This window comes from Alexandromys fortis, unplaced genomic scaffold (genome assembly GCF_014885135.2).
Source record: "Alexandromys fortis isolate MF-2015 unplaced genomic scaffold, M_Fortis_MF-2015_v1.1 scaffold_21, whole genome shotgun sequence".
Lineage (NCBI taxonomy): Eukaryota > Metazoa > Chordata > Mammalia > Rodentia > Cricetidae > Alexandromys > Alexandromys fortis.
Window position 1 is genome coordinate 13,013,846 of NW_026067905.1, and position 15,449 is coordinate 13,029,294.

At 41.4% G+C, this 15,449-nt stretch overlaps 2 protein-coding genes across 5 annotated transcripts in view; one reads left to right on the forward strand and one right to left on the reverse strand.

Moving 5' to 3' along the window:
- Positions 1 to 1,778, reverse strand: part of LOC126497388 (torsin-1A-interacting protein 2-like) — a 33,266-nt gene extending 31,488 nt beyond the window's left edge. The window contains exon 1 of one of the 2 annotated variants that reach the window (XM_050135387.1): positions 1,639 to 1,778. The gene's annotated coding sequence lies outside the window, so the exon portion shown is untranslated. The remainder of the gene's footprint in view (positions 1 to 1,638) is intronic. The other variant, XM_050135388.1, reaches the window with a different exon arrangement.
- Tor1aip1 (torsin 1A interacting protein 1) overlaps positions 1,135 to 15,449 on the forward strand; it is a 30,047-nt gene continuing 15,732 nt past the window's right edge. Inside the window, exons 1-6 of one of the 3 annotated variants that reach the window (XM_050135380.1) lie at positions 1,135 to 1,795; positions 3,898 to 3,972; positions 5,441 to 5,488; positions 6,518 to 6,562; positions 14,414 to 14,452; positions 15,340 to 15,420. In XM_050135380.1, coding sequence (XP_049991337.1) covers positions 1,327 to 1,795; positions 3,898 to 3,972; positions 5,441 to 5,488; positions 6,518 to 6,562; positions 14,414 to 14,452; positions 15,340 to 15,420 — 757 coding nt within the window. In that variant the 5' untranslated portion in view covers positions 1,135 to 1,326. The remainder of the gene's footprint in view (positions 1,796 to 3,897; positions 3,973 to 5,440; positions 5,489 to 6,517; positions 6,563 to 14,413; positions 14,453 to 15,339; positions 15,421 to 15,449) is intronic. The other 2 variants (XM_050135381.1, XM_050135382.1) reach the window with 2 other exon arrangements.

Below are 15,449 nucleotides of genomic sequence, written 5' to 3' on the forward strand. Positions count from 1 at the left end.
GGGACAGTCTAATTTCTCTGGCTGTATTTCTTCGTATATCTGCTAAACAAAGCTCCAAGAAGGATTTCCTGCCTGACTCTAAATCATCTAATTCTCATTATTTAAAATACTGTAAAAGGAAACACAATTTTTTCAAAACCATTGTTAATTGGCTTCCAAACAAAAACTTAAAATTGATTCCTTTAGGACTAAGGATACAGCTTATTGGTAATCAACTTGCCTAGTAAGCTTGAGGCCCCAAGTTCAGTCCCCAGCACTTGCGGGAGTGGGGGGGGGGGGGTCTATTCATTTATATCATAGAAAGTTCTCCAAGGAGACATGCAATGTATTTGAGTGTAGCAGAATTTCTCTTAATAGTAACTCGGATTTACAAGTAAGATGACCTTCCTTCAGTTTGTCTAAATTTAGTTATAAACCTCTGGATTATACGTGTAAATATGGTATACAGAATTGAGACAGTTTTGTCCATGTTTTCATAGTCTGTGAATGCAGAAACTCTAATAAATGAAAGGCAGAAATACCACATCCAGAATCGAAGTAAAATGGCCGTCTAAATCGTACTACTGCTTTTATTCCGGTACCTGTGCCTAAGGCAGCATTCAGTCTTCCCAACCGTGCTGCTGGAACAGAACTTCCATGTCAAACTTCAGGAATAAGGTTTAAATTAGGCTACGCTTCAAAAATGGAAATCCACCTAACGAGTATGACTCAACACTATTTTAAAGGGCCCGTGAGTGAGTTAAAAGTTTAAACTGGGGGTGCTTAACACTATCATTTTCGCTGTAAGATGACATGCAAAAATATCTCCGATCATTCCTCCTCCTAGGGACTTCGGAGGAGTAGCTGGGAAACTACGCAGCAGCTTGGGATCAAGGGAAACTCGCCCTTTCGCAGAGCCTCTGGGACCCGGGACCAGCGAGCGCCCCCTGGGGGGACGGGGGGGGGCAACGGGACACCAACAGCTGGCACGGGCCACCTGTTCCACCACCTCCTCGTCACCCCCACCTTTCCCTCCCTCAAGGCCAAGGACAGCGACGTCCTCCTCCGCCTTCTCCTCCTCTTTGGTGTCTCGAGCCAGGAGGCGGGAGTGACCCACAGCAGCTGACCCAGCTCGGGCACTGCCTCTCCCACAGCCCGCAGGACACACCATGGGCCCAGAGGCTGGTTTGTGGCACACTAGCGACGACGCAGGTGGCGGCCCCGGCGACTCTCAACTACCTCCCTGACCACTACGACAACCTCCCCGAGGCCATCGCCACCACCTGCAGGGGATTCTACCCGCGGCGAAGCCAACCCCACAACGGACTAACAGCTACGTAAACAATTATGGAGGGAGAGAGGAGGCGGACCGAGGGGCTGGGGGAAGGATGGGCCATCGACGTTACGCCCAGAGCCCCCATCCGGGAACTAAGGCGGAGGCTCGCCCCTCAAAATGGCGACAGCAGTGACGCGCCTGCGTACGGAACGCATCCGTCGCGCCCCGGACGACGGGAAGTGAGGTTTTCAGAAGAGCCGCCAGAAGTGTACGGCGACTTCGAGCCCCGGGTGGCCAAAGAAAGGTCCCCGGGGAGAAGACGAACCCCGCCAGAAAAGTTCCGGCCGGATTCTGCGAAAGAGGAAGTGAGAGAAAGCGCTTACAATCTTCGCTCTCGACCACGGAGGCGGCGGGGACCCCAGGAAGCCGAGGAGATGAAGACGCGGAGGGCGGCCCGGGTTGAGCAGTTCTCACAGCAGCCTCAGCCGCAGGCGTCTCCGACTACGAGCAGGCGAGGGTTCCGGGACTCTGAGTCCTCAGGTGAGGACGGCGGAGATAACAGTCTCAGCTGCCAGCTCCCGGGCGTGCGCAGTGGCGGACACGGGCAGGGCCGGCGGGAGGAGCGCCCCCGTGGAGTCCGTCCCCGTCGACTAGCTAGGGGTGGCCGCGGGCCCTTTGGGCGCGCACTCCCGGCCTGAGTCCACCCGGACCCTCAGGAGGGAGGGACGCACTGACCCGGGGAAAGCTGGTGGTGCGGAGCGAGCGGAGCGGATACGGGGAGCTCTGCCCTGTCGCTGGGCATCACTTTAGGGGAGTGTAGGTCGCCTCTTTCTGCTGGCTTTTGCTCGCGTCGGCGATTAAGCCATTGTCGGGAATCCAAGATTACTTTAGGTTCGGTTTCGTTTCCGTCCCCTCTGCGAAGGCTTCTATCGAAGCCACTTCCACACTTCCATTTCCTTTTTTGTTTGTTTGTTTGTTTTTTGTTTTTTTAATCTCGGGGTCACCGAGTCCCAAGCTGAGAATCATGGTTTTAAGTTAACTTTCCAGTCTATTTCTCTTCCCGGCAAAACTGGGGAAAAGAGATGTTTTCTAGGCTGATGCTACGAAGAATAGCCGACCTTAATGAATTGGTTTGTGACTTTACTCCAAGTGTGGTGGTCTCTACCCACCCCGCCCCCGTTTGAAGGCCATCCCTGTAACCTCAAGTACCTAAACAAATCAAGACCGACAAAGTACCGAAATAAAACAAAGTTCTTTTAATTAGGGAAGCTTCTTCTAAGTGAACCCCCAACTGCCGACAGTGTGTGTACTGTAGTTTTAGTTAAGTCACAAGTGAATCAAATTTCCTTAAAGACATCCTTCCACACCCTGATGTCAGATATAACTGAGTTGTCACAAGTGGTTCCCAGTAAGTCCCATGAAAATCACCTGTGAGGTAAAACTTGGAGAGTTTGTGTCACAATGGAATGACATAGCTGGTAGTAGACATTGATAGATCTATAAAAGTAGTGAATATTCAGCTTGGAGCACAATAAACGGTTCGCAGGTTTAACCTCCTTGCCCCTAAAATCCTGACACACTTGAAGACCTGTTGATTTTGGAGCTATTTATGCTACAGATGTGTACGTCCTTGTGAATGCAACATGACACTTTCATATATATGTTAGTAGTGTTTCTTTTAAATGATAAACTTCTTGAAAAACAGGAACCTGTCATGTATGCCTCATAGTAATTTAGGTACTTGGTTTAATTCTATCTCAAAATCTGAGACAGTTCTTTGCACATGGGAGGCAATGTAACTGTATTGCTTTTTATTGACTCTCCCTAAAAGCCTCCTGTACTTAAATAAATTTTACCTTTTGGGACATTTTTAAAGGATTTAAACATTTCTTCTACCTGCTTAATCCTCATCAATTTTGAATTTTTTTTTCTTTTATTTTTGAGACAAGGTTTCTTTGTAGCTTTGGAGATGTCCTGGAACTCATTTTGTTGACCAGGCAGCACCTAGTGCTGGGATTAAAGGCGTGTACCACCACCGCCTGGCTTGTGTGGTTTTGCTTTTTGTTTGTTTTAATTTTGTTTTTTTTGTGGGGTTTTTTGTTTTGTTTTGTTTTGTTTTTCTTTTTTTAGTTTTTCAGGACAGGGTTTCTCTGTAGCTTTGGAGGCTAACCTGGAACTAACTCTGTAGACCACAGGCTGGCCTTGAACTCACAGAGATCTGCCTGTCTCTTTTTTTTCTAAAGTAACATTTTTGTTGTAAAGCAACAATTAATAGTTTATATTTTGTTTTACTTATATGTGTGCCTGGGCATTTGCGTGTATCTGTGTGAGTATATTCACACTTGTGAGCAGGTACTCTTTCTTGGAAGCCAGAAGATAACAGGTCTGTTGGAACTGACGTTACTTGGACGGGTGTACTAGGATCCTCCAGTCCTCTGACAGAGTAGCAAATGCTCTTAACTACTGGGCCCTCTCTCTAGACCTCATTACACTATGTCTTCATAAGAGTTCTGACTAGTTCAATTTCCAGTTCTGAAACTAGAGAAATTAAGTACTTGCATCTATTCTGTTAAATGTGCAGACTCTGTGCCTTGATTTCTCCCAGATTGTCTAACGTGTTTTATCTCTTGTCCTTTCTACAGAGGATGAATCTTCTTCCCAAATTGTTACAAACCAAACAACCCCAAAGAAAACTGTCAGAACACCAGAGACTTCAAGTAAGAATAATTTTTTGTTTTTCTCTTTACCTGTCAAGGGCTCACCAAGAATTACAACTCACACTTGAGAGTTTTGTGAGCCTTTACCAGTTTTCTAAATTAAGCCAAGTGGTATTTCCAAGGACAGACAAGCGTGAACCATTGATTGAGTTCAACTATCAGCTGCTTTGTATTTGTTAATCTTCACAACCTTGCAGGGAAGTATTCTCCCCCTTAGTAAATGAGAAAGCTAGAGCTCCGAGTACCTAAGATTCTTCTCGACAATCGCATGGTATGTGACTAAACTAAAATTTAGGCTCACGTTTGTCTACCTGAAACCTTTTCATATTCCCCACACCCTTAATTTCACTCTCAGGTAGTAACTCATAAAGTGTCAAATGGTTCTGTCCCAGTGCCTTCTCCTGTTTCTGCATGCTAAAACCCTGGCACAGTGAGTTTCGGTGCTGTCAGCTTATTCCTATGCTTCGTTAAACCCAAGCTGTCAGTAGTAAGGTCCCACATCGTTGCTTTATGCACCACCCAGAAGAGAAAAGATACTGCCAATTTCCTGGTAATTTATGATAACATGCCATAATTACATAGTATGATTTCAGAAAGGGAAATAGTTTACATGTCATGTTTAATAGTTTACTGAAGGTTTTTTTTTGTTTTGTTTTTAATTCTTGTGTGTCTGTGATGTGTGTAGGTGCCACTGGGCACTTGTGAAGGTCAGAGAAAAACCTTATGAAGTAGATTCCCTTCTATCTCTATATGAGTCGTGGGGATTGAATTCAGATTGTTAGATTTGGCAGCAAGTGCCTTTACCCATGGAGCCATCCCACTGGCCTAAGCAAATGTATCTTTATACAAATGACTTTATCACAAACCCTTTACCTTTGAACTAAGGCCATCTGAAATGAAATATGGCTAGCTTAAAATTTTACTTAAAATTAGTCTATCCAATTCCTGGTCATATACTTGATTAAATAGTTGAACAGACTATGTTAACTCTAAAAATATATCACAAGTATATATCACGAAGTGTGATAGCACATGCCTGTGATGCCAACACTTGAAAGGCCAAGGCAGGAGAGTTCCTCCAGTATAAAGCCTGCCTATGCTACTAAGTGAAACCTGTCTCCAAAATAAGCAGAGGCCAATCTCGCACATGGAATAGACAATCAAGTTGATGATGTAATGCATGTTTTGGTCTCCACCCCACCCTACTTTGGCATGCTGAGGATTGAACTCAAGGCCTAATACAAGCTGAAAAAACTACATTTCTTCAAGACCATATATTTTATATAGGAGGTAAATTTACTCTAGTTTACTGTTAGTAGTTCCCAGAAGGCCATCCCATAGGGAAATTTGCCTTTAGTTCTCAATCATAATAAAAGTTTGGGAAACCTCCTTGACCAAATGAGAATGATTGCATACTAAATCTTACGTTTCACATATTTTTCTCTCCCTGCACCTGTGATGCCTCAAGGTCCTTTAAGTAACTTATGCAGACCCCCACTAAGAAGCCCAAGATCTGGTAAGAGATCACTCTGTTGATTTAACTCTTTCTTATAAAGACAGTGTAACTTCTAGACGAGACGTTTATTCTTGTGGATCAAAATTTGGCCAGGCATGGTGGTGTACACTTTAATCCTAGAACTTTGGAGACAGAGGCAGGGGGATCAGGAAACCAAGATCATCTTGGCTACAGAGAGGTTTTTTGTTGTTGTTGTTTGTTTTGTTTTTCAAGACAGGGTTTCTCTGTAGCTTTGGAGCCTGTCCTGGAACTAGCTCTTGTAGTTTACATTTACAGAGATCCGCCTGCCTCTGCCTCCTGAGTGCTGGGATTAAAGGCATGTGCCAACACCGCCCTGCAGCTACAGAGAGTTTAAGGCCAGCCTAAGGTAGGTAAAACGAATGAAGTCTTTCTGCATCCTTTGTTGTCCACCCTGCCTTAACATCAGGAGAGATAGTTATTTTCACCTGCATCTTTTAACAGGGCTGAGGCTTGAGCCCATAGCCTTGCACATGCTAGGCAAGCTTTCTACCAGAGCTGTATCTACTGCGGTCTTCCTTTTTAAACATACAGCTTGGATCAGTGGATATTCTGTTCTTCCTGCTGCTTGTTTCCACCTCATTTCACATGTGTCAAGATATCTTTCCATATTGATGTATATAAAAGGCTTCTGAGTTGTTTTTACAAGATTATTTCTTATGTGGTGCTGTGGTTCTTTTGTGCTTGCATGATACTTTCAAATTAAGGTCAAGGACTTTTTAGTTTTCTCAGTATATTACTAACAAAAAACTCAAGACTAAGGCTTTATAGCACGGAGCTATAAAATGTTGGGGCCTCAACGAATTTTCTCTTGACTAAAACTTTGGAAGTCCTTAAATGGTTGCTCCATACAATCTGCTTGCACTTTCTTTTCTGCTTATTGGTCCTTTCTATTAGATCTCTGTTGCTGCCTTTAAGAGAGGATAAGGTCTCATCTGAGCTTGTGGTTAAGGAACTGTATGCTGCTTTTCCTTTTCGGTTCTAATCATTTTCTTGCTGTCTTTCTTACAGATTCAACGTACAAAACAAATGGAAATACTAGAATGAATGAAATAGGTTTGCTTTTCTCTAATTCTTAGATGTTCTTAGTAAGACTATTACTTTGTTCATTATCTCAGCTTTTGAGGCAGTGTCCCTGAAACGATGGCCTACTGTAATTCCTTAGGTTTTACTCTGGCTAAAATTATGTCTTATTTATTACGTAACTCCCATGAGAACACGTCAGAATAAAGTACTTTTGTGTGGTGCTAAGGATTGAACCATGGCCTCACACATGCTTGACACGCTTTCTACCACTGAGCCTCATCCTCTCATTCCTCCTGTGTGTCTTGTTCTGTTTTTGTTGCTATTGTTGTTTTGGTTTTGATTTGTTTTCTGAAACAAGGTTTCATGTATTGTGACTGGTCTCAGCTATGTAGCTGAGGATAGTCTGGAACTCTTGATCCTCCTGCCTTCATCTCCCAAGTGCTTGAATTACAGATGTGTGCCACCAGACCTAACAAAGTAAGGTGTTGAAATATGAGCGGCGGCGGGGCTGCGTCCCCAACACCCCGGCCGCTTGGCTAGCTCATGCCCGAAATAACAACACACAAACTGTATTCATTTAAGAACTGCTTGGCCCATGAACTCTAACCCTTACAGGCTAATTCTCGCACCTGGACTAGCCCATTTCTAATGATGTGTGTAAGCACCCCAAGGTGCGCTTACCGGGAAGATTCTAGCCTCCTTCCATCATGGTGTCTCTGCTCCAGAGAGCAGAGCTGTCCGGTCCCTCTGGAAGCAGAGCAGAGTCTGACATCACTTCCTCTTCCGCCCAGAATTCTATTCTGTTTACTCCTCCCATCTATGTTCTAAGCTGAGGCCAAGCAGTTGGTTTATTATAACTTAACCAATGAAATCAACAGATTGATATATGACACTCCCACATCAGTAAGGTACTTTCTATTAGCCTTTGTAAAATTTATATACTGTGAGGAGAAAAGAAATGTCAGCTAAGGTATTTTATTTCCCTAGATTCAGAAACTCAATTTGTTTTTGTTTCCTAAAAGTCGTGCCCTTTGCCTTTTTGTTGTTGTTTCACTAATTTAAATTCTTTATAGTGTTTGACTTGATATAGAATTATCCTGACCCGCGGGATACGAACAGGGGTCCCTGATAAACCTAGTGGAGAGACAGGAGAAAAGACGGCAAGACAGGATTTCTGATCAAGCCGTTCCATTTATTCTTTCTCAGAAGCTGTTATATAGCAAACGGGCAAAGGGGGGAAGGGAAGGGTGTCAGGAAACTCAGGTCTGCTGGAATTCAGGTCCTGAGACACCCCTAGCTGATAAGTAAATACTGAGGGTCTGTAATTGTTGACTAACCAAGGAAAATGCTAATAGGTTCCGGAGCCTGCCTGCAGGTCTCTGTTAGGAGATAAGATGCTAAGTTAATTTCCTAGACCCTGCAGAGGGGATAGAGGTAAATATCTTTCTTAACTTGTGAGCTTAAGATGGCTGTAAGCAAAATGCAGATCTCAAAATACAGGCCTTTGCTTCTGGCATAGAATATGAGATTTTAACATCTGGTTTTAGGGATCTAGGGATGTGGTTCAGGGGTAAGCATGATTCTTGCATACATGAAGTATGGAATTCAAATTCCTAGTACTTACATAAAAAGACAGGCATGGCTTCAGTGCTTGTAACCCTAACTGCTGTGTATTGGAGGCAGATGGATCCTGGATGCTCCACAGCTAGCTTTCCTAGCTGAAATAACAAAACAGTAAAATCTGTAGCTTTAAATGGGCCTGTTGGCTCATGCCTTAGTCCCAGTACTTAGCAAGAAAAAGCAAGAGGACCAGGAGTTCAAAGCCATCTTAGCTTTACGTGAAGCTACATTGGGTGCAGTTGGAATTCATTAAAATTTAAAGACAAATTTTAAAAAATTTTCCTTTATAAGTGCATAGTTACAACTTCCTCTAGTAAACATGTTTACCTAGGCCTGGTCTAAGTTTTACAGAATACTTCAAAATCCGGTTTCTGGATGCTAAAACGAACTTTGCAATATATACTGTATCATATGTGCTTTTACTTACAAAAGTTTCCTTTTTGATTTTTATTTTTAGTAGAGTCAGAGCCTCATTTAATCCAGGCTAGCCTCAAATTCACTGTGTAGCCAAGAATGACTTAGAACTCATGATCTTCCTATCTTCACTGTCCAAGTCTAGGATTACATACTTTGCCGCCATGCCCAACTTCCATGAGAGTTTCTTAAATTCTCTATTTAACTGGGCATAATTTATTTAACACGTGCATCTATTTAACATGGGACGTGACTGTAGTGATCGTAGCACCTGGGGTAAGTAGGGGGCAGTGGTAAAACAGGATTGCCACAAGTTGATGGCTAGTCTGGGCTACATTAGAGTTCTAGGTCTGCATGGACTACAGAGTAAGACTGTCTTTTAAAAGAAAAAAAAAATAAAGGAAGCTGAATTAGCAGGAAGTGAAATCAAAGCAGGACATAAGTCATAGATGCTATTGATTCATCGTCAGATTGTATTTAATTATATAGCCTCTTTTAAGATTTTTTTATTTTATGTATATGAATGTTTGCCAGCATGTATGTGTATGTGTCTGGTGCCCATGGAGGTCAGAAGAAGGCATCAGATCTGGAACTAGAGTTACATGTGGTTGTGAGTCACCCTGTGGGGGCTGGGAATTGAACCCTGGTCCTCTAGAGGAGTAGCCAATGCTCTAACTACTGAGCCATCTCTCTAGCCCGGGCTGTATATTCTTGTAGCTTCCATTAAAAGATGAAAACAAGCCAGACACACAACTATATAGCCTTAGCACTTTGAAGACTTGATAGAGAAGGATCAGAAGTAGGAGGACAGCAAGACCCTATAATCCTGTCTCCAAAAAAAGAAAGACGAGAGATGAAATGTTTAAATAGTGAGCAACAGGCTCCGACTGTTTTTCTTACGTTGCTATGTGTGAACAGACATCTTTTTACCCACTTCCTACGTCAATGACTGACCTCAACGCTAATAAAGGGCTGTGAGGTTTTTTTCTTTCTTTTTGTAATCTCAGAATATGTTAGGTAATAAAAAGAAAAAACACAATTAAAAGTTACTGGAATCTCAACACTCAGGAGGCTGGGCAGGACTGTGAATTTGAGGTCAGCCTGGGCTACTAACTCAAACGAAAAGTAGTTGTAACTGTAAGTTGTTCTAACAGTTTGTGGTGAATATGGAGGGAAAGTGCCCTGCATGGAGAGGTTCAGCTTTTTAAGCAGGAAAGGCATTTGATTGAAATTTGAAATACAAATAGCAGGCAAGGGCAGGAAAGACTTGCAGATACTGCAGACTGCCTGTGGACCTCACTAATTTGCCTTTACAGACCATGTGTTGAAGGAGCTACAAGTCCTTGATATTGGTGAGAGCAACTACGTTAGTGGTCTCTTCGTTAGAGGCCTTGAGTAATGTGTAGAATGATGTTCTCAGTCTCAATAAGGATTGCTGTGTGTCTGTCTGTCTCTGAGTGTGTAGAGGTCAGAGGACAACTTGTTGGAGTCATTTTTTCTTTTTTCTTTTTCTATTTTTCTTTCCTTTTTTTTTTTTTTTTTTTTTTTTTTTTTTTTTTTTTTNTTTGTTTTTTTGTTTTTTTGTTTTTTTTGTTTTTCGAGACAGGGTTTCTCTGTGGTTTTGGAGTCTGTCCTGGAACTAGCTCATGTAGACCAGGCTGGTCTCGAACTCACAGAGATCCGCCTGCCTATGCCTCCCGAGTGCTGGGATTAAAGGCATGTGCTACCACTGCCCAGCCATTTTTTCTTTATTTTCCTTCCATTATTGGGGTTACAAGAAAGGAATTCAGGTCTTAGTACTTGGTGGCGGCTGAGCCATCTTGTCAGCCCAATGATGAGATCAAAATAGTCTTGTATAGCCAATTATCAACTGTGTCTTGAATGCTATTGATGAATATTTAAGGATGTTAGTAACGTTAATAGGATTCTAAAGCTGGGCTGTTGTGGTATATGCCTTTAACCCCAGCACTTGGGAGGCAAAGGCAGGTAAACTATGTGAGTTCGAGGCCAACCTGGTCTACAAGAGCTAGTTCTGAAGCTCCAGAGAAACCCTGTCTCAAAAAACAAAACAAACAAAAAAAGAATAACCAGTTTGCATGTTATTGCATCATCTTTTCACAAAATAAAATTGGGGGCGGGAAACAATAGCACTGGGTGTAGCAGTGATTCCTGCACTCCAGAACTCAGAGAGCCAAGGAGGAATGAGGATGAGTTTCAGCTGGGGATACGTAGCATGACATTTAAAATTACCAATATTCAGTCACACATCTGGTTTCAGATCTCTAAACACAAAAAATACTCATTCACTACATGGAAAACTGAAACAATATCAGGAGAATTAAAGCAGGCCAAAATTAAAAAGAAAAAAATAATTCTAAAGAAAAGCTCTTCAGACAGACAATAGGTAAACAATTTTCACCTATAATCAAGGAAGAAAGAGACAAGTGAATTATGAGTTTGAAGCTAGTCTGTGTTATATAGCTAGACCCTGTCATTAAATTGAAAAGAAAAATATAACTATAAGTATTCAATGTACCCCTTTTTTTCATTATTACAGATTAAAAATCAGTTTAGTCTTTTACTTAGTGACACAGCCTCTATCACTGCTTGACTTAGAGCTTGTAATCTTCCTGCCTCTGCCTCCAGATCCTGGGTTACAGGCATGTTCACTGCACCTGGTTTCAGTTCAATCTTTATAAAAGTTTTTGTATAGAAAAGAAGTTTTTGTATAGTAAATAATTTATAGAGTAAGACAGGTGTGGTGGCTCATGCGTGCTATCTGAATAATTATACAAATTAAAACTGCTATACAAAGAGTAAAATACGATAATAGTCTTGTGATTTGAAAATAAAATTTGAAAGCTGAGCATGCTAGTACATACCTTTAATCCTAGCAATCAAGAGTCAGAGGCAGACTCAAAGAGAAAAAGAAAGGAAAAACTTAAGAGGGCAGAGAGAAGGTTCAGGGGGTACTGGCACTTGCTGCCAATCATAACCACCTGAGTTCAGTCCCAGGAGCTCACATGATGGTTTCTTCTGCAACTTGTCCTCCAATCACAACACAAACACACTCAACAAATATAATTTTAAATTTTAAACTAATAAATAAAAAATTAAAGGGTAAAAGACTTTAAAAAGTGAAACCATTCCTGTAATTTCGAATGAAAGTAATATTTTAATTATTTTTCCACCCCTGATGTGTGTGTGTGCATGTGCATGGAAGAAAGAGAGAGAGAGGGGGGGGGGGGGGGGGGGGGGGGGGGGGGGGGGGGGGGGGGGGGGGGGGGGGGGGGGGGGGGGGGGGGGGGGGGGGGGGGGGGGGGGGGGGGGGGGGGGGGGGGGGAGGGGGGGGGGGGGGGGGGAGGGGGGGGGAGGGGCGGGGAGGGGCGAGGAGAGGAGAGGCGAGGAGAGGAGTTTTGAGCTAGGCTGGCTTACCCTCACCAGTGAGTCTTGTGCTTTAGCCACTGCTGAGTGCTGGAATCACAGTTGTGTAGCTCCACATCCAGCAACTTTGCATTTTACTACTTTAAAAAAGAAATGAAGGAGCAATCCTGGCACCTCATCCACAGCATGTATTGTGCCAGCTTTTAGCATTCTGAGAGAAGTGTGGTGTTATTGGAAAGTTTCTTTGAGGGGTTGGTTGTCTGTTTTCTAGCAAAAATGTTGATAAATACATTTTAGACACTGATTTATACTTGCCATTATTTTCAGTAGAACTCAAACTTTGAATAATATTATACTAATCTAGCTAAATTTATGTAAAAAAAATTCCAAATTCATAATGTAATGTTTAGAATCACTTTCTGAAATCATACTTTTCACCTGTCGGCCTAAAATGAATAACATGAAAACCAACTCTAAAACAAAGTTTATTGGAGAATTGCAGCTATGGCCGACCCGTATTTCCAAGGTAAAAAGCAGAAAGAAACTTAAAGACAAGTCAGCCTTAGCTGTGTTGAAATAAACCACACTGACTACAGGAAGTATTGCAGGAGTCAGTCGCAGACTTGAGGCAAGGTTGAAGAAGGTATGTATCAGTAGAGTTCTCTGCCTTGTACTAGACCACACAGACGGAAGGAACAGTGACTAATGTGCGCGGTTACAGTACTTAGCACACTCACACTTTCGCGGAGCCTGTTGGGTTGGGCAAAAATGACTGTTGTGATGCCAAATGCTCTTGTGCCCTTTTTAAAAGCAGATGGCCAGAAAAGCTGAGAAGAAATGTTCTCCTGGCTTCATTAAAGTCCGAGTCATCCTAATCCTCTACAGGGTTGTTCAGTATTTTCACCCAGTTATGCTTATATTTGGGTGTAACTTCCTTTACTGAAAAAAACAAACTGTCTCAAAGAAAAAAGAAACAACTTATAACAAATCTTTCATAATAGGGCATGTACAGACCCTGAGTCTTAAGTTTGATTGATGTGTTTGGTTGTTTAAATTTAGATTTCCCATTTCTGAACAACAGCAATGTTCATTACCCTACTGGAACTGAAAAAGGAGGATTTCTTTTTCTTTTTTTTTTTTTTTTTTTTTTTTTTTTTTTTGGTTTTTTGAGACAGGGTTTCTCTGTAGCTTTGGAGCCTGTCCTGGAACTAGCTCTTGTAGACCAGGCTGGCCTTGAACTCACAGAGATCTTGCTGGGATTAAAGGTGTGCGCCAATACCAGACCTAAAAAGGGGGATTTCTTTTCTTTTCATACTTCCTCTTTGTTACACCAGTTCACAAAGGATGTGTTTGTTCCTTCAGCTGGTTAGGCTTTTGAAGGAAGTAGGAGGAGTCTGGCAAATAGAATTAAAATATGTAAATTTGTGGTACCTGTAGGAACCTAGAATATTTGTCAGTGTACAATTTAATGTTTTCTTCACACAGTGCAAACAGGTGTTGATGTTATCTAGATATGGAAATAACTGGGTTAGCTTAAAGACAGACAAATATATTTTATCTATTATAAGGCGAAAACTCACACTACAGGACCGGATGATCCAGGCTCTGTTTGACCATAGGGGAAGCTACACAGAGAGTGCACCTGGGTGGTGCACAGGTTTTTATTTCCTGGTCCCAGAAAGCCACGCCTAAACTAGGTTCCACCTCTTAAAGGCTTTCCCCATCAAACAGGCCTATAAAAGGAAAAAGTATACTTTATTTCTAGCTAGGTGTAGTTCTATATACCTGTAATACCAGCATCCAAGATATATGTAGTAGAATGAGAAGTTCAAAGCCAACCTTAGCTACATAGCATATTTGAGGTTATCTGAGCTATCTAAAATTCTATTGCAAAAACAACAAAAACTAAAACCCTTGGGACTAGAGAGATTGGCTCTGAAGTTGAGTGCTTGCTCTCCCAGTAGACCTTAAAACCCTCACACTTCAGAGGCAGGTGAGTTCAAGGCTAGCCTGGACTATATAGTGAGTTCTAGGCCAGTCAAGACTATACAGTAAGGTCCTATCAAAAAAAAAAAAAAAAACAAAGGATACCCTTTATTTGATGCTAGAGAAATGGATTAGTTGTTAAGAACGATTACTGCTTTTGCAGAAGACCAGAGTTCACTTTCCAGCATTGTGTCAGGTGGCTTAAAAATGCCAGCTCCAGGGGAATCAACTCACTTGGTTTCTGCATACATGTGACACAAACACATATGATTAATGTTTTAATAAAAGCAATTATTTATAATATGATTTTATATCGGATTTGTTTCTGAAACAGTCAGAAGGAAATGATAGATTTTTAGTCATTTTACAGAATAAAAAGGTTTTATATTTTGTATTGATTTTTCCTTAGTTATATGCTCTTATTTATTCCTAAGCTTTAGTTTCTGTTGTTACATACTTTATGTCTTTCTCTTCTAGAAACTGCCAATATCCAACAGGTCTATATCTCTGAAGAAGGTAATTTCTTTTTAACTATCATGTAATATATTGTCATTTTTTTTATATTGGAAGCAGTTTTGATAGGTATTTAAACAAACTAGGAAACCCACCAGTGAACTGCTAAGGTAAACCAGGATAAGTTTGGATAGAATGAGTAAGGAAAGCCTTTCCATGGCTTTTAAGGAAAGCTAATATTTTCCACTTCTAGCATGTTTGTCTTTGTGTTATTAAAACAATCACTTTCTGAAATTTTTATGACTAGTTTATGAAAAATATAAGCATAAATTTATCTCATTTTTTTTGTTTTTGATTTTTTTTTTTTTTTCAAAATAGGACTTCTCTGTGTGACAGTCCATGCTGTCCTTTAGACCAGGCTGGCCTTGAACTCACAGAGATCCACCCATCTGTTCCTCTCAAATTCTAGGATTAAAGGTGTGTGCCACCACCACCCATCTAATTTAGTTCATTTTTAAGCCAATATAATTTGAAATTAGTAATTTGGGTATTGAAATGTTTCTGAGTGCAGGTATGTTACCCATTGGAAAAAAAACTGATGGGCCAGCATGTCTGAAATTACACAACCAGTTTACTATATAATTTCTTTCTGTAAGCTAAAAAATTCCCATTATTTTTTGATCATCTATTCATTTTGGACTCTGAATTAAAGCTTTGTTGTGTAATTTTTAGACATTATTTGTTTAGAAAATTATGTGCTAAAAGAACATCAAATACATAAGCTTACCTGTAGCTCATTTAGAACTTTGTTATTCCCCATAGAAAATACATTAAACAGGCAGCAGCTGTATACTGGAAACTCAGAAGCTTTAACGCTAACCTGTGTTTAATGCAGATCTTTTGAACATTAGCATAAAGACTGTACTAATGCATTGTCTGCTTCCTTCTAGGAGAAACTGAAGATGTCCCCAAGAGCTCTTACAGTGACGTCACTGTCAGGGTCAAATCCAGGAACTATGCTGAGTCTAGCGGTAAGGAGGCTTTTTCCATGTGACTCTTC